This window comes from Crocodylus porosus, unplaced genomic scaffold (assembly GCF_001723895.1).
Source record: "Crocodylus porosus isolate Cpor-Errol unplaced genomic scaffold, CroPor_comp1, whole genome shotgun sequence".
NCBI classification, from domain to species: domain Eukaryota; kingdom Metazoa; phylum Chordata; order Crocodylia; family Crocodylidae; genus Crocodylus; species Crocodylus porosus.
In genome coordinates this window covers 4,560,527-4,579,711 of record NW_017728938.1, presented here as the reverse complement: position 1 = coordinate 4,579,711, position 19,185 = coordinate 4,560,527, and the positions used below count along the sequence as shown (strand labels likewise).

General features: G+C 45.8%; 1 protein-coding gene across 4 annotated transcripts in view; it reads right to left on the bottom strand.

The window, feature by feature from the left end:
* RNF123 (ring finger protein 123) overlaps positions 1–19,185 on the bottom strand; it is a 170,791-nt gene that overhangs the window by 25,814 nt on the left and 125,792 nt on the right. For all 4 annotated transcript variants that reach the window (XM_019547488.1, XM_019547486.1, XM_019547490.1 and 1 more), the window contains one exon: positions 18,126–18,210. In XM_019547488.1, the coding sequence (XP_019403033.1) occupies positions 18,126–18,210 (85 nt within the window). The remainder of the gene's footprint in view (positions 1–18,125; positions 18,211–19,185) is intronic.

The window sequence follows — 19,185 nt, the reverse complement described above, 5'->3', positions numbered from 1 at the left end:
TGCCTCTGCCAGCAGAATGCAAGCCTGGCAGTTCAGCTTTGATCACTGCTCCTACCACTAGGACTCACCAGTCAGAGCACATGCATAGTTTGGAGAGTCAGGCCCTGAACGATTCCTTTTCCAAGGCCTTCAGAGCTCAACCAGCCCAGTTACACAAAATTAGCTCAGAGTTAGTGTCTGCACACTTACCCTCTGCCTATACAAGTCACCTATATTAAAAACACCTACATTTGCCTCTCTCCACTAAACTAACATAGTTCCCCCCAACAGATTCAGTCTCATGTGCACTAGGAATCAAGCAACACTCATTTTCACAGGCTTCCTCCACAATGCAGAAGATCACAACCTTTTCCTAAACTGCTAATACTCAGTTATTCCACAGACAGCTGCAGTGTGTTCAAGTATTAAGTACAACAAACTCAGGAAATGCCAAAGAGGGGTGCACCCAGCTGCATGCTGCTCTCTGACATAAAAGCACTGCCATTATATAGCAGCCCCACTGCATTATGTGCTAAGCTGCAGAAAATGCAATTAAGCAGACCTACTTTTCCTAGAGCCTTAGCCACTCACAGGAGTAGTAAACTGCAGCTTATCTACTATTCTCCATACACTTCCACTGAAGTTACCTCCGTTCCAACCTGGCCCAGCAGGCCTGCCATGCACATAGTTTTAAAAAACCTCTATAAGTAAGCAGGAAGCTATCTCCTGAGAGCTGGCCTTTGGATATGAAACAGGACAAGTTCTCCCTCAATGAAATGTCTGCACTTTACTTGCTCTCCACACACTTTACTGCATGGCAAGAGTTTGTGGTGAGCTGATCAGCTTAGCAGAGGCAGTCATCTGTTCAGAGCACATCTACAGAGGCCTAGTGACAGAATGGTCTCTTTGCTTGACATGACTTATCCTTACAGTCTGTCAGCATCCAATTATCCTGCTCAGAGCCTCCTGCCAGGAAAACCAAATTGTCACATGCACTAGAAACAGCAGTGGTACGCTCCCAGCACTCCATCCTGCTGGAATCAGACTTTCACATCTCCTCTGCTGGGCACCTGCCTTCAAGTCCCCTGCCTCAGCACCTGCCCTCTTGCCTCTTCAACCCCTGTGTTGAAATCTCCTAGTTTTATTCTGTAGTTGGCTGTCAGTTGGGCTGGCGGATCCGCTACAGGAAGTGAGAGGGGAAGGGTTTCCACAGCTGGTACCAGTACAGTCACACTAGCCCCCTCACACTCCTAACTGCGCCAACTGACTCTGCCAAGGTCTCACATTTAAGGAGCTGGGCCAACAGGCCACAAAGAGCCATTATGGGGGAAGCCATGACCAAGACAGCAGTCACTTTCCAAAAGGAAGCCAACCCTTTGTCTGTGGAAGAAACACAAGGGCCTGTACAAAAGGTAGACAACTGGAGGTTAGAGAAACACAACCTAAAAGCAGGTGGGAAGTATGCCCAACAAAACACTCTCCCTCTCTCCAGATGAGCTGTGGTGGGAAGTCCCACAAAAGAGTCTGAACAGCTAAGAATAGGTACAGCAGGGTCATCTCTAAACTTCTTCCCAAATTGTTTCTCCAGATCTCTCACAAGTCTTCCTAGCCTGCTCTGAAGCAGGCTAAACTGACAGAAAAACTGCTGAAAGTGGCTCATATAACACCAAAGTCCCCTGTGCTCCCTGCCATGAGGCAAATAGAGATGCAATCACAGAAGAGTTTCCAATAGAGTAGACCACATGCTATCAACTTGAGCAAAGGCTGGGGGAGAGAGGGGACAGCACCCAGCTACATAGTCACCTGCAGTCTGCCAGGCCACAGCTTACCCAGGGGCTGGGGCATGTGCTGCAGTCTATAAAGCACCCACAAAATTCTTCATGGGGCACTAGGCATCCCCATGTCACTGCTTGCGCCCAGACCACTATTCTACCAAATCTAAAAGTTGTGGCTGGAACAGTTTCTAGGTTCATTCAGTAGCTCTAGGCCCAACAACAATTCTGCCTGGGAGGACGAGAGGATCAGTTTGTTCATACTTCAGGGATTCCTACTGCAGTGCCAATGAAGCAAGTGTGTGGGCTTCCTCCCTCATACCAGGAACAAAACCACCCCCAATTCTGTCTGGGCCACCTGGGTGACAAGGTTTTATTCCCCCAGGGGACTTGTGCAAGGAATGCTGTGCCCAATGTCCTGCTGCACTGGGGCAAGAGACCAGATGCAGACACAGGAATCCCCTGGAAAGAGAAAGCAAGCTTTCCCAAAGTCAGCTCCTGGGGTGAGCACCCAGCCACAAGCAATTCAAGTATATACCAACAGGAGGCCTGATCTCATCCTGTGCTGGCTCTCTCCAGTGTCATTATTACACAAGATGTTGCACCTGCCAAGGCAACTCCCATTAGCTCACACTGATGGATACTTGATACAACAGTTGCTCAATTATTTAGCAGACAAACAGAAGTATCATATAAGCACAAGGCCACCAGAGTCTCTGGAAGAGGATCAGCAACTCATACCACACTCGGCAATTACTCTGCCTTCCAAATGCCCCACCATCAGAAGTCTATTTATTGATTAGGGCATGGCTCCAATATAGAGACATAAAGCATTTCTGTCTGGGTTTTGCCTACTTGGTATTTCTGCCCCAGCTTGTAGACAGGGGAGAACAACTACCCCGGTCTGACGGACAGTGCTGCCCATTCTACCATATCAGGTCATGGAACAAACTCAAGGCAGCAGAGCAGCCTTGTAGGCTGTAGACATAGTCAGTGACTGACGGACCACGCTGACAAGTGCAGAGTACAAACCTAGCAAAATCCTGAGTCATGAATAATAAGTACTTCAGCTGGTATACAATCAATAATCAATATGCTTGCATTTAAGTCATAAGCAGTAGCCTTAGTAGTAAAATAAGAATCTCTTTATCAAGACAACTTACTAAGCTAGGCCAAATATGAATAACTGCTCTTTGAGAAAGTGCTTAATAGCAGCTAAAAGTAAGAACCGATGTTTTGCCTTTTGATAAGAACTGAGTTGTATGTAGTCAGCTAGAATCCTATTGAAATAGTTATGCATCTTTGTTAAGCGGTTGTCAGCCTTGTCCATTTTCACAGGACTTATGCAAAGCTGCAGAAGCATGGCTAAAGCAGGCTCCAACGCCTGCTTTAGAGTAAACCTTTGCTAACATTAGCACTAGCCTGGTCAGAACACAGCAGCCAGTAACATTCCCAAATGGTGAGGGAAAGAGATCAGTCCTCTTGCCCAGAACTGTACTTTTCATAAGGACACAGACTCCAGCTAATTGGCAGCTAGAAGACTGCCACCCTACTTTGAGTTTGTTTGGTGGCCTAATATGGTAGGATTGGCATTGGCCCCACCCCTTAGCGCTGACTGGCTGCAAGCACTGTCCACCGTGTCACCCTGACCCTTGTCACCAATTGGTGGAGACGTGCAGGGCCACAAAACAGGCAGCACTTGCAGCCAATCAGTAATTAGGGGCAGGGGGAATCATCAATATTGTCGGCAGCTCTTCAAGTAACCATTCCCCCCCCCCCAGCAAATTGCCATAGTACCTTAAGGGCTGCTGGGTCTCTCTGGGGAGCCAGTATTTTATTTTGAGTAAGTTTTATTTTTTTTTACCTCCCATTGGAGATTTCACAGGCAATGCTGGATTTCACAAAATCTGTGAAATCACAATTTTAGTAGGTCTCTAGGTATAGGTGAAAATCTGTATTGTGCTGCTGCTGGTAGCTAAACAGACAGAGAGACAAATGCATATTCTTATGCTTTGGGGTATAATTAATAAAAGGTTGGGTTCTAAAAACCCATCTCTTGTTTCTTTATCTGACATAGGTAATAATACCTTACCTCCTTAAGAAGGAATGGAGTCTCTTTTGGAAACGTAACTACACCTTGCGTTGGTGTACAAAAAGTACAGTCATTAAGGACTTTGTAACTGTCCCTTAATTTTGTTTCTAAGCTTGCAAAAGAGGTCCTGATCATATATGGCTGTAGTCTGCTCTCTCTAAAGACTGAATGGTACAGGATTTTTGTTAATAGCCTTGCCATGTCATGCCAGCAGCACAACAACAAGGGGAACAGTGCAGGACAGCACCTAATGCCTGCACCTGCTTGCAAGGAACTCCTTGGTCCAGCACGTGAAAAAGTACACAGCAAGAAACCAAAGATGCCCTTCCAGATGGACAAATATTGTGGGGTGGGGAGCGCTCAGTTTAGTGTTAGCAAGAGAAGGTAACAACCTGGCTGGCTGAAAGGCACAGGCTTGGACAGCTGCCCACGAAAGCAGAAGGGACGTTTTGGAAATCATCTTGTTCCATTTTGAGCAGAGAGATCTACACTGGGCTGAGTGGGAAGGCTCTTAGCTGAGCAGCAGAAGCTGCACAGTCTGTTACAGGTGACATATTAGCAACAAATCTTTATATTGCAGAAGCCTACGTAGCAGCTAAAGGAGACACAGGTTGCGGGGGGGATTGACTGTGGCATTGAGTTGCTATGCTCAGCTCTCACAGTAAGCTCTTTCCAGTCTTCTTGTTACCACCAGCCATCCAGAAAAAAGGAAGCAGAAATAAACTCCCCTATACACACATCCTGGTTTTCAGCCAGCTCTCTGTTGTCCTAGAGTGAAAGATCTGAATTTGCCAGCAGCTCCTCTTCTCAGTGTGGAAAACAGCACACAGCATGACATTGAAAATAACTTTCCAGATGGCCAGATACTGGGGGTCCTAAGCCCTGTCCAGTTTTGGGCCCCACACTTCAAGGAAGGTGTGGACAGGTTGCAAAGAATCCAGCACAGAGCAACAAAAATGATTAGGGGCCTGGGAAATAAGACTTATGAGGAAAAGCTGAAAGAACTAGGATTGTTTAGTTTGGAGAAGAGAAGATTCAGGAGGGATTTTGATAATAGTCTTTAAATACCTGAGGGGAGATTATAAAGAGTATAGAGACAGACTCTTCTGTGTGGCTACAGGGGACAGGACTACAAACAAAAGACTCAAATGGCAGCAAAGAAAATTTAGCTTGGAGATTAGGAAAAAGTTTCTAACTCTGAGAGTGGTCAAGCACTGGAAAAAATTCCTTAAAGAAGCTATGGGATCTCCATCCCTGGAAACTTTCAAGAGCAGGTTAGACAGACATTTGGCTGGGATGGATTAGTCAGGGACAATCCTGCCTTGAACAGGGGTCTGGATTAGATGATCTCATGATGTGCCTATGATCCTTTTGAATAGCATCAAACAGGATGGATGCTGCAGCCAACTTTGCTTCTAGAGTGTTTCTCAGTATTCATTAATACAGAAACATACTCACAGATCACAGTTAACTAAAATCAAGCACAAGGACATAAGACACTAGGCCAGTTTGTCCAGTTCTTCTGACAGGTCCCAATACCACCTGGCAGCCCCTTACTGTTCCAGTCCTGTGCTTCTTTACAATGTAGCAATGCTAATACCCCTCAGTCCTGATGTGCTCTCCTTACTATTCCAGAGCTGGGTTTCCCTCATGCACCTGTATGTGTCCCTCAGTCCTTCTCCACAGTCCCAACTACATCCTTCAATAGAACAGAAGAAAAGAAAAGGAATTGTGTTGAATTTGCCATTCAGAGTAGATTACAGAGGACAGATTCATCTCCTTAGTTACTTCAGTCAGATCAGGATTCCCCGAGTACTAACAATTGTCTGTACAGCTATCTACACCTAAAGTTTTGAGGCAAAAGGGCATTGCTCTGGGGCACCTGTCCTTGTCCTCCAACCAAACAACCCCCCAATATTTTCTGCAGTGAACACAGTTGAAGTCACAGAGCAGCAATCCAAAAAGGCTTTTATAATGATCAGTAAGGCTGCTATTCACCACCACCACCACAAATACTCCTAGAGGTCATAGAGGACTGTAACATACTCTCTACCCTAGATTTCATTTTGTCCAAAGGCCTGTAACACAAATGATGTACATATCATCTTTTCACATGCAAGCCTAGACAATGTTTCATTTTTTACACTGTATTGCTTTGTAACAGATAGGCAGAGGTGGTTTCCAGTGAAATGATTTGCCACATAACCAAGATTTGTGAGCTGGGCAAGGAGCGGGTTGGATAAGGATTGCTTTGGATGCTGCACTCGGACACCTGCAGAATCTGCACAGAAAAGGCTGCTCTCATTGATCGGTACCACCCTACCATTTCTTGTTCAGGATCTTTTGTCTATCTTAACTTCTGCCCAGTGAATGCTTGCTATAACTAGGCAGCAAAATAAGGGCTGCAAGGACAAATGTGGCCCTATCTTTCTGAATCTTTAATACATCTGAGACTCAGGGGTCCAAATCAGTGATACAGAGTTTCCATGAAATGAGGAACACCTCTAACAAGCTGTCCACTAACCAAAATCTGGCTAAACAGTGTTTCTTGCCATTTCCCTTTAGGATAAACTATGATGGCTCTGGACATTCTGGTTATCTACAGACTTGCCTCAGTGAGTTCCCTATGTTAATTACATTATGTGTGAAACAGAATATCCTCTGATTAGACTTTAAATTCCCTTCTCTCAACTTCATTGGGCCTTCCCAAGTTCTTTGTTTTTTGAGATGGGGAAAACAGATCTGATCTCCCTTCTTCAGTTTAGGCCTTATTTAATAGACTTTAATAGAATTTAATGGACTTGTATTGACACTGAGAGCATAACAGTTTGGATGGAATTTCTGTTGGGAAAACTGGGCCCTTTTGCTCATTTCTCTAAAGCAACAACTTCAGTCCTCCTATTCAGGAGTGTTTCTCCAGGCCCTCAGTCAGTCACTCTCATTAACCTTCTCTAAACCCCATTCAGTTCTGTAAAGCACTTTTGGAGATGGGTTGAACAGTCCTGCAGGTAAGATTCGGATGAGACTACTGAAAATTTATAGGCTATGGACAGATATTACACATAAACTGGTTTAAATGATCAAAAACTGGTTTAAACCTGTAACAGAACAGATGTTCAGTGCACATAAACCAGTCTGAAAATGGCTGAAACCAGTTTAAGATAAACCTGGTTGAATGTAATATCAGACTTAACTGATTTGGGTCAAACTGGTTTATGCAATGTCTATTCCAGACCCCTTCCTGGTTTAACTTAAACCAGAGTCCCCCAGAACTGCACGTGCTTTGCAGCCTTGGGTGGGGCTCTCTGCTCCAGAGAACTGAGCTGGCCCCTCCCCTCTGCTCCCTGGTTGGAGCTTTGCCTGGCTTCCCCATCCCCACCACTCCCTGCTTGAGCAGGGATTCCTCCCTCTTCTCCCACATCATGGACAGTAGCCAGCACGTGGTATGCTAGCTAAGGCTGAGAGGTGTTTGTAGCAGACAGGACAGTGTCTGCTTTGGGCTTTTTGGAGCTAATCAGCATGTCAGCTGGTAATGTCCCTCCTTTCCATCCTTGGAAAAAGCTGTTTAAGAACAGCTTGAACTAATGAGAGAGGCTTTTGTTTTCTTGATGGGGTGATAAATGCTCTGTTAATCCTCTGCAACTCCATGCTGTGTAACTAACTTCCTCCCTAGTCAGGAGCAGCAAGGTGAGGCAGAAGGGGAACCCCTCCCTAATCAAAGTTCCTGCTGGGGCCTGGCCACCTACCCCCACCCTCAGCTCAGTACTGTGTAAGGGAAGGCTGCTCTAGCGCCCCTCAGCTTTTAGCCTGAGCTACTTCAGGCATGTGCCTATATTTCTTCAGTCCAGAAGGGATGTCCGTGTTGTTACAAACCAGTTTAGCCTAGCCAGGTTAGACTAACCTGCAAAGATTGAATCAATTCAGGCTCAGGCTTTTTGAATGCCTGTCTCTAGCCATACAGATAGTTCCATAGTATTCTCTATCCCAGTGTTTTTCAACCTAGTGGTTTTCAACCCAAGGGGTCTGAGAAGCACATCTAGCAGGTCTGTGGAAGATGGCAGAACTGCCTGAAGGGGAAGTGCTGCCGCTGTTGCTTCAGCTCTCCCTGCATCCAGAGGCCCCTAAACACCAGCAGCAAGCATCCCAGCACCAGCAGACAGAGCACTGCTGTTACTGCTGCTCCAGGTCCCCCATGGCTGAGTGCCGGCAGCAGACAGCCCAATACCAGCAAGCAGAGCACAGCTGGTGGGCAGCCCCACCTCATCCTGCTGCCACTGCTGCTTCTTGTGGGACTGGGTGATGCTGCAGCCTGCAGCCCCTCTGCTCACCTGGTGATATCAATCTAGAAACTGAAAGGGGCAACAGCATACCGGTTTGGATGGAATCTGCATTGGGAAAATTGGCAGCGTCTTGAGGCATTTATGGAAATCTTTATTTGGAAAAATAAGAACTGCACATATTTTTAGTGAAAGATGAGGTCCTACAAAACTGATGAGAGGCCACCAGCAAAAGTCTGATAGGGTATAGGGATATCTACTAGCTCAGTCTGTACCCCAACTTTTCTTCACAGCATATCTAATGCATGTAGAATGTGTGAGGGTTTGACATGGCAATCTGGGGGAATCCCTGGGTGGATATAGTTGCCTGTGTATACAGGGGTCCCATACTTGATGGCTTTCATCAAGAAGCTTCAACTCTGAGTTTCTCAAGTAAGAGAAAATAACTTTGACAACTTTTGGACTGAAAACAAAATGATGCTGGACAATGATGTAAAAAGAGAAATTGAGAAACACTTGCTGGAGCTCAATCTCAGTTTTGCCAGTACTTTCCTGAAATGGGCAGTGAGAATGAGTGGATACGTGACACTTTTGTAGCAGACTGCAACTCTGTTTAACAACTAAAAAAGAGCAATTACTTGAGTTATCTTGTGACAGGGGACTGGAACTTGAATTCAGGCAGGAACCTTTTGCCCAATTATAGTTGAAAATAAGAAAGGAGTACCCTGATCTAATAGATAAAGCCATTAAAGTCTTGACACTATTACCAACCACATATTTATGTGAAGTTTTCAGCCTTAGTATCAATAAAAACAAAATACTGAAACAAATTGAGTACTGAAGATCTAAGACTGAAACTGTCACCTATCCTACCAAACTTTCACATGCTTTCTGATAAGAAGCAAGCTCAACATACGTGTGCGTGCATGCATGCATCTGCACACGCGCATACATGTGTGTTTATGTGGGCAAGATAGTCCCTGTTGTTCTGGCCATGTGCTCAGCACATGGCAAACTGCAGCCTGTACAGGTTTCCCTTGCTTTATGCTGTACATGCATTCCTAGAAAATGGTGCATAACTCAAATTTGCATAAAGGGAACCCACTTTACAATATAACAAGCAGGGATACGTTCTAAGAAGCATTCCCTCTAAGCTGCGTGGTGTGTGTGGCCACACAGGCACAGCTGGCAGCGTGGCATAAGCATGCCTGCATGGCCACGCACGCAGCTTAGAGGGAAATCTGGTTTCAAGACCTCAACTGGACTGACCCCCAGACTCATTTCTACCACTTTTACAAGACAATTTTGGTACTCACCAACATCAGACAGTACACACAAGCACAGGGCATGGAGATGGCAACTACACAAACACGTGTTGCAGACAGTGAGTGAGGAGTACAGATCCATACAGGAGACTATATTTTGGTGTGCGTCACTCCCACAGGGCACTGCACAAAGCAGCTGACTGTGGGCTTCCACCACACTGACCGCATTAGAGTGACTTTTCCTCGCATATAACAAATTTTTGGTATAAAAAAGGTCATCACACAAGAGCAAATTCACATATACAGAACCCACATAAAGCAAGGGGAACCTATATCTGGGCAAAATATGTAAAAGCGTCTGGCCTCACAGGCCAGAAGCAGCAGAAGATTCTTCAGGCAAACTGAGTAAGAGAGGCTGGACTGTGGCACACCCTAATTGGACAAGACTTGGATAATGTCGTGCCAGGTATACAAGAACAACTCAACTAAGAACAACTCTCTCTTCTCCTGGGGTTTCTAAGAGCTGTACAGCTGCATTGGGAGCCAGAAAATCTGCTCCCCATGGGGGAGTCTTCTCCCACTTTCACTGGAGAGGCAAGCAAAAGCTATGTGATGGGAAAGCCTCAGGTACAGGGAGAGAAAGTCTGCCTTGGAGTCTGACACTCCTATTTCCTCCCCTTCCCCTTTTTTTCTTGAGTGGGATAATACCATGGAGGTGTTAATCCCTGAAGCAGACTGACCAGAAATAGGTCTTCACAGTTACTGGTTCCTGTGTTTGTGATTGTAGTGTCTCAGCATTGTGGTACAGCTGAGACTGGATGTCCATTCTGCAGCCATAGGCCTGGGCCCTTTTTGCTGTTTCACAGCTACTGTGGTTCAGCCTAGCTGTGTGGCTGAACCCCAGCCATATGTCTGGCTGGCAGATTTGTGTCCAGGTGAAGCCTGACAAGGTTTGAGCCAGGGTGAGATCTGGCACTACTTGTTTTTTGTCCAGGCCTCATTGCAGTATAGCTCTGGCCAGTTTTTTGCTGCCCAGTCCAGACCCAGCAAGATAGGTCTGGGCCTCCTTTTGTCCCTTTTGTAGTTTACTTCCCCACCAAACGGTCTGGCTGGGCACTAGCTGTAGATCAGGTCCAAGCCAAGCTAGGCCTGACCTCTCCTTCGAGTTCTTTTATGAGGCTGAAGTTGGTTCCTTATTCCCAGTCCTTCTTCCTGGTTTCTTTTTCACAGCTAATCTATACTTAATAAAAGATTCTTATTAATGAATTACACATTCTAAAGGAGAGATGCATATTTACCAATGAATTAAATTGTTATCCTGTGTAAAGTATAGAGTGCTAAATGAAGAGCAGATTAGGATGGGATTATGGAGCAAAATACTTCTTGGGCCACCCCAAACTTCCTGTCAATGCCACTAGGGGATTGTCCCAAAGAACCCCGAGTGCAATCCTGCCTGGCCCAAAGCATGGCAGCCTGACATGGCCAAGCCAACTGACAGTCCCCCATGCCTACATACTAAATATACGGACCCAAATAAGGAACTGATTTTTGGGCTGGGATTATGGCGGGAAATCCTTCTTAAGCCACCCCACACCATGCCTCTGCGCCACCAAGGGACTCTCCCAGACATCCCTAACCAGAATCCTGCCCAGCCCAAAGCGTGGCTTGTCCGTGCCAGGGTGCCAACTGGCAGCCCCTGCCACCTACCGTACTAAGTATAAGGGCTCGAATAAGGAACTGGTTCCTGGGCTGGGACTTCCCTGTCTAGAGTCTTTCCCAGCCCAAAGAGCGGTTTGGCCCTGCCAGGGTGCCAATGGACATGCCTCCCATGCCCACTGTACTAAGCATATGGCCCCAAATAAGGAACTGGCTTTTGGGCTGGGATTACAGATGGAAATCCTTTTTGGGCCATTCCACACCATAACTCTCCATTTTTCCATGGGAAATAGAAAACCTCAATCCCTGACCCCCAGTCTCAAGGTCAATATATTAACCTTCATACATTCCCATGGGGTAATGTCCTATCCCAGATACATATTTTGTGCTGTATCTTAAAGTTAATTAATTCTAAAAACATTTCTTTTTAGGACACTGTCACTGGCACTGCAGTGTACAATATCCCCAAAGAACAGCCAGCTTACATGAATGGTTTGCTCTCTGTGGATAAACAACTGCTCAGGGTAATGTGTTACCCCAGGCGTGAATGTGTTTTCCATATGGGGTAACAACTTACCCCAAGCCCATGTTAAACCACTGCCACCACCCCCAGAAAACTTGTTACCCTAATGCTATTTCTGTATAAATGACAGGCCTACACCTGTTTGGCCACTTTGGGTGGATGCATCTGAAAGGTCAGCATTTATTCACACCTCATTCATGTCTGCTGTAGGTATCCATGGCAACTAATGGATGGTCATCCTCCACTCTGCTTTGGCAGAATATATGGTGATTGCTTTTGCTAACCACTTTGTTTGCAGGCCCTTTGCCAAAAAACCTCAGCCCTTTGTCACACTCAAATCCGCCTCTGCTCTCTCTTTTCATGGCAAAACTCCGCCTTACCTGCGCTTTTCATAAACATACAAGCTAGTTTGTCCTGCCTTTGCTCCTTGTCCTCACTTCCAGCGAAGGGACAGCAGAGAAGAAACAGAACAACATCTTACTGCAAAACAGTGTACACTATGGAGTCTCCTTCCACGGTAAGGGCGTGACACCTCCTATGCCCCTTTTACCTGCTGTCAAAAAGTCCCTGCATGTGTGGTTTCCAAACAGCATCCACCCACATTTGACTTGCCTGCAAAGGGTAGATGCTGGTCTCTGGCTTCTGTGCCCAAGAGGAAACGGTGGTTACCTGTACTGCCATAGGGCAGGGTGGAATTGCTTCTGTGGCAGCATAGGTCGACAGGCTCATCTTTGATTGTTATTTATATGCGTTCAGCAGTAATCAATTTTTTCTTTTTTTTCCTGCAGTCCAGGATGAGAAGGCAGTGCATATTCAGTTATGAAGCCCGTCTTGCACAGGTAACTGGGGATGCCAGCAGCACATCCACTGATGAAATCTTATCTCAAGGCAATGAGGATGCTGACTCTGTTCCAGGCACGGGAGACTGGTGAGTGCAAGAAGACAATGCATCTATGAAAGCTTCATCCAGCTCAGAGGAGAAGGAGCTGGTGCCACAAGCAGAAGTGATGCCAGCATTTCCAGTGAGCAAGGGAAGAGGACTAACCTGGGGCTGCTGTGGAAGACAGAGAAGAGCTACAGCAGGACGTGGAACAGAACCACTGCCATCACCCCCAGAAAACATTGCAGAGGATGACAGCTTTTGAGGAAGGAATGGCAGAGTGTGGGAATAAAGTCCACAGCTAACACATCATCGGAGAACAGCCAAGGACATAGCCCATGAAAGTGCTAGGCCAACAAAAGAAACTAATAAAGACACAGTGGTGGAAATGTTCCACCTGTTTCTCTCACAAGATACCCTGACTGTTATCATAAGAGAAACAAACAGAGAGGCAGAAAAAAGATTCAGGGAGTGGAATGATAGCCATCCTGAAAATAGAAAAGAGTGGAAAAAGCTGGACAAAACAGAGCTGAAAGCATACATTGGCCTCCTACTGCTGAGTAGTCTATACCATCGTGGTCATGAGGCACTGGAGGAGTTGTGGGAGCAAAGCACTGGACGTCCTTGCTTCCGTGCCACCATGAGTTTAAAACAATTCTGTCAAATCACCAACTACCTGAGATTTGACGGTTGATGAGCAGTTCATTGCATTCAGGGGTCGCTGTCCCTTCAGACAGTATATGCCCAGCAAGCTTGCCAAATATGGCTTGAAAATTTGGTGGTGCTGTGATGCAGTAACATAATTTCCCCTGTCTGGAGACATCTACCTGGGCAAGCAACCAGAAGCTCCATGCCAAAGTAACCTTGGTACCCAGGTCATTGAAAAACTGGTTCATCCCTGGTACAAGATGAGAAGGAATACTGTGGGTGACAATTTCTTCACAAGTATTGACCTGGCAGACAGACTGCTACAGCAGGACTTGACTTATGTAGGTATGAGTCAGAAAAACAAGGCCAATATCCCAAATGAAATGCAAGCAAATAGAAGAAGGGAAACTTTTTCATCCATTTTTGCTTTTGATGGGGAAATCACCCTAGTTTCCTAGGTTTCAAAGAAGTCCAAAGTTGTGCTGTTGCTGTCAAGCATGCATCATAACCTGTCACTGGGTGGAGAACAGAGAAAGCCAGACATCATCCAGGACTACAATAAAAATAAGGGTGGGGTGGATAACTTTGCCCACTTAGTCCGTATGACCACCTGCAGATGGAAAATCAACAGGTGACAAATGACACTTTTTCAATATGCTGGATGTAGCTGCCATTGCCAACCTCATCATTTGGCTAGGCCACAATGCAAACTGGAAGAAAAGATCACATTTAACAAGATGACGCTTTTTTTTTTTTTTTTGCAGGAGCTTGGAGAAGAGTTGATCGACGGACATACAAAATGAAGAATGATGGATACACGTAATCTGTCCGACAAGTCTGGTATGACTGCCCTAAATTACAAATTGCTACAACCCATCCCAGTAGAACCTTCTGCAAGCATAAGTGGATGCTGTGCTTTTTGTCCAAGGACAGACAACTGCAAAACCTGGAAGCGATGCAAAGATTATAAGCGATTTGCTTGTGTGCACCACAGGACATCATTGCTGCTTTGTGAGGAATGCAATATTTAGTTAAAACAGGAAATGTTTTTGGAAGTAATTGTTAGTTTAAAAACAGTGTGAACTGCAGACTTAGCAAATTGTTCATTCACATTTTGAAACTCTAAAAAAAGAGTTTAAATGTTGTTCATAGATCTGATTAAATAATATTTTGTGTTCAAATCATCATAGATACTCTTTCAAACAATCTGTATGTTTAATAAATAGTTTTTGGTTGTCACTGGTTCCATTTTGTTCATGAGGGTGGGGTAACAAGTCATCCCGAATTGCAGGGTAATGTTTCCCCATGTAAACAACAATGGTTACAGTTTCATGACAAGGATCTGATGATTAACCCTCATCCAAATATAGAACCTTAAGATCCCAGCCTCAAACTCCCTTTTGTAACCAGTTTTTCCTGAATTTCCTTTCATTGTACCTTGGTTAAACCTACCTCCAATCTGCTGCCCACCCTGCAGCACTGTACCACCATGGTCTTTCCTAAGACAAAGCTCCAGATTTCCGTCCTCCCTCCGCTCCATCTTTTTAGAACTGAAAAATGAATGCAACACCTCTAATACATGGACATTATACAGAGCTGACCTGCTGCCTCCCGACTCCATGCAGGGAAAGCTTTGGGCAGCAGACTAATTCAGGGGCGGGAAATTATTTTGTGCGGAAGGCCGCTTACTGAGTTTTGGCAAGCCATCAAGAGCCGCGTGACAAGCAGCCAGGGGCAGATAACTATTAATTTGCTAAATTTTTTTAGGGGCCCTGAGGGCCAGATAGAATGGCCTGGCAGGCCACATCGGGCCTGCAGGCTGCATTTTGCCCACCCCTGCTGTAATTGCTTGCATTCTGGCAGCCACTGCATTACACCGCAAGCTCCTATGTAATCTCTGCAGGTCACTGACAGTACTGCCTTAACTTGCCACTGCTTCTTCTATATCTATTATCAGTGTTCTCTAAGTGCCAGCTCCACAGGCTCTCTCTTGCTTCCTTTCATCTTGCACAGCCTCCCCCCCACTTTCCACTTACAGGCCGTTATACTATGGGAGACGCTCATGATCTTTATACTAGCCTGTGCAAGTTTACTCTTGCCCTTCCACCTACCAGACTACTCTAGAGGCAGTAGCAGGAGTTTTGGGTGCAACAAGCAAGGAAGGAGGCCTTTCAGCTCCCACTAGAATGCAAGGAATAACCTTTCTAGCACAGATAGATAAAGTAAAACTTCTGATAATTGCCCCCTCCAAGGACAGAACTGTCTCAAAACTACATCAGCAAAACAGCTCTGTGACTGTGTGTCAGAGCAAAGCCTGTCCACATTTGCAGCACAGAAAGGCCAGTGATTAGTGACCTTGTGCTGAACACTTGGCACTGTCAAGCTTAGGGCTGTGTGACTGGTGCAGCGACCGCAGGAGGCAAGATATAATTAGATACATTTGTGTACATCTTTGAGTCCTTGACGGAAGAATCAAAAAGAGACTGCAGGGCTGAGTGGCCCAGCCAGATGGGACTCAGCTCTCTGCAAAGCCAGAGACTATCATATTCCCAAAGTGCTAAGAGAAAGTGGGAAATACGGGACAGACTCTGAGGGCCTGGCACTGAGGACCTAATACAAGCACCTATTAGCTGAGCTGGCAAAGCTGGGAGCAAAAAAACATTTGGAGAAAATACAGGGAGTTAGCAGAAATTGGCAAGCAAGAGTCCTAGCAAGAAGCACTACCAGCCAGCCAGGTCTTCGGGCTGCAGAACACAGAGTATTCACCATGCTCTCGCTGTGACATTCATACAGAAAGAAAGAGATGCAGCCAACAAGGGCTTATAGAAATCCAGCCTGCGCCACAGTCCCTCTAAGCTCGTTCTCAGCCAAGAAAGGAATATGCAGGGCCTATATGCCATGACAATGCTGCACTCCATTTTAAGGTCACCAGTTCATCTGTGCTGACCAAATACAACCAGAGGCTGTGGAGAATTTGCCCTCAGTGAAGTAGCCCAAGGATGGATATAGGCATGGACTTGGCTGTGGCAGCTCCTGTGTGATCAGCAGTGCCACCCCAAGCTCACCCAAACAGCGACACCCTTTCTTGATGAATTTCCTTGGTGTCAAAGCAGGGTCTGATGCCTTGCTTACATTAAGCAAGGTGTGTCACAACTACTCCCTGCTCACAGCCAGCTGCACCAGAGTATTGACCATGTGTCATTGTCTCACATTATGACCTGTACTTGGGGAAGGAGACAACTGTACAAAGGCTTCCCAGGGCGCCAAGATACTCTACTCTCTCTAGCATCTCCAAGAGGAGCAAGCACAGCATTAACTGCCCAAGCATCAGTATTTAATTTTCCTAGCAGCACACACCTCCCATTCCATGCTATCTGAGCCTTCAGGAACATGATACTGAATGGCCAGCAACCCTGAAGTCAAGAAAACATACTATCAGGAACTTAAAAATTGTAACCAGACAGAAGTCAAGGTACTCTTAGGAATAGTCCTCCCATTGTTGGCATATAGATGTTTCCATTGTAGCAAGGGTGGTGCTCTGAGAATAATAGAGGATTGAATCAGGACTCCAACTCTTCCTGTGACTTTAGGTGAGGCTCATGAGGAAGCCAAAGCACGCAGAGGTGAACTGCGAGGCTTAAAGATGATTACAGAGAGCAGAGGCAGGATGCCCTCCCTTTTTTAATGTGTTTATTTTATAGTCATAAGAAGAAATGAGAAGGCTTTCTTTCTGTTGCTGCCTACTCTCCCCCTGCTCCTATTACGAAGGTTGCATCTGTGGGACAGAATGGGACTTCTCCCTCTTCTTAATGGAAGGGGTGAGGAAGAGGAGTCTTTCCCAGCAAGCTTTCCTTCTATGTGAATTTTAAACATTGTTTTACCTTAATTACTCAGTCTGATTTTTCACCCGTCTGGCAAGCTAAACCCAGCTGGACTCGATGATCTTCCAAAGTCCCTTCCAGCCCTGATGTCTCTGAAATCTATGAAAATCATGACTATTTTACCATTCCCTTCAAATTAAACTACAGTAACAGGTTGTCAAGGCTGTTGGACCCACAGAGAGGAGTAGAAATAATCTTCTGACTCACTCAGCCAGCCAACCAGCCAATGTATGTCTCATTAGGTGTACTTCAGAACTATAAATAGCAGAGTCTCCGTAAAACAAAGGAAAAAGCCAGGCGGTCCTGAAAGGATGCACCTACTTAGAATAACCAGTTCGAGAAGGACAGGCAATTCAGCAGTTTGAACACCCAGTTAGGACTTAGAAGATCTGAGTTCAAATCCCTGCTCTATCACTGACCCCCTGGGTGACGTTGGACGAGTTTTTCAGTCTTTCTGGCCAGCAGTTCCCCCTTTGCACACTAGGTATAATAGCATTGCCTTGCTGTACAGCAGTAATGGGAGAGTAAATCCATTAAAAACAGTAAGACACTAGTGAGACCCAACACATATGAGATTAGGGGCTAAGGTACAAACAAGCCCTGCCTTAAAGACTCAAGGTAATACCCATGAGAGCAGGTTTTGGGATAACATATTAAGATGAAGTGAGATTCCAGATGCCTGGAATTTGCATATACTATACTGCTAAGTAACGCCTTTTAACCCTTATGGTAATGACCAACAATTGGCAGTTCAGGAAGAAGCAGGACACAGTGGTTACAGAGAAGTCAGTGAAGCCATAAATCTGGATGAGAACTCTTGAAATAAGGGGGGATTGTGATTATTCACTCCACAACCAAATGTGCTGGAAATCTTGGTCGAGACCTATGAAGGGAGGCAAAGCAGAGCTGCTGTAGGGAAGAGACACAGGAAAAGAACGCAGTGAGTTTTGCCTCCAGTGCTCCCAAGGCAGCTGCATCCTCTCATCACGCTTGGTTTTATAGCTTAGTGACCACTTCATGCCTGGACCACCCTGGGCTCAGTACCCTCACAGAACTCCCAAGCCGCTGGAGCCCACCTGAAGTAGAAATGGTAATACAGAGTTCAGCAATACATGTCAGAGTCATCAACTCTAAGGCAGAAATGCTACTCACCCTTGGATGTCAGTGTCCACAAGGAGTCGAACCAGGATCCCTGTCACCGCCACAAGGATTGGATAGTGATCCACACTCTCTAACCCTGCATGATAGAAGAGAAAGAGAGGACCCTTACCACCACTGTGCAACTAAAGGTTGCTGCCCAGAGCTATACCAGCCATTTTCTGGAATTTTTTATACTCTGCTTAGAAGAGACACTGAGATGCAAGTCCACTCTAGCCAGGACCTATGGATCTTATTAGAGCTCATGGTTCATTCAGGAAAGGGATCAAGCGACTTTTTTTTGGCATAACCACAAACACCGGTCTCTCCCCTTGATCTAGAAGCCAGTGCTACCTGGCCTACTCCAAAACCTCATGAGCAAGGGACTGGTTTAATCCCCCTCCCTAGCAGTAAAGAAAATCTGGTGGGTATACAAGCAACATGGGACTGCCCAAAATATGGCCATCATGGTCCTGCACTTAACTCTTGAGTGGCCAGAGCTTCCTTCTTGTCATGTCTCAGTCAGCGAGGAGTGCCAAACAAAGGAGCTAGAGGGCTGAATGGAGAAAGGGAGGCTTCCAGGGTTACATGAGGCCCATTAGTGCCTCAAACAACCTTTATGCTGGAACTGTGAAGTAGCCATTTCCAGAAAAACTGCACACTGCTGAGACATCATTTCACAAGGAGGAGAAAGACAGATTCACTCAGCACTGCTACTCACTCAGGGGCTGGCGTTCTAACACCTACCCGCCAAACAGCTACTGTGCATAGTGCGCTGTTTAGCATGCTGGCTGCACTGCAACAGGACTTTGATAATATGGTATTGGGGGAAGGTGAGTGAGGGCACTTTTCTGCAGGGACAGGGACTAGCAGATTGCTGTTCTCTGCCATCTCCTGGCAGAGCTGCTCAGGAAAGCAGAGCTAGGCAAGATGTCTTTCAAACAGCACCAGGCTGTTCTACTGAAGGTTGGTTCCAATCCATTGAACAGGATACTACCTCTTCTAGCAAGTAATAGTGCACCAGGCACTGGTACTGTTCTCATAAGGGAAAATTACTTAATTCAGAATGGTAATA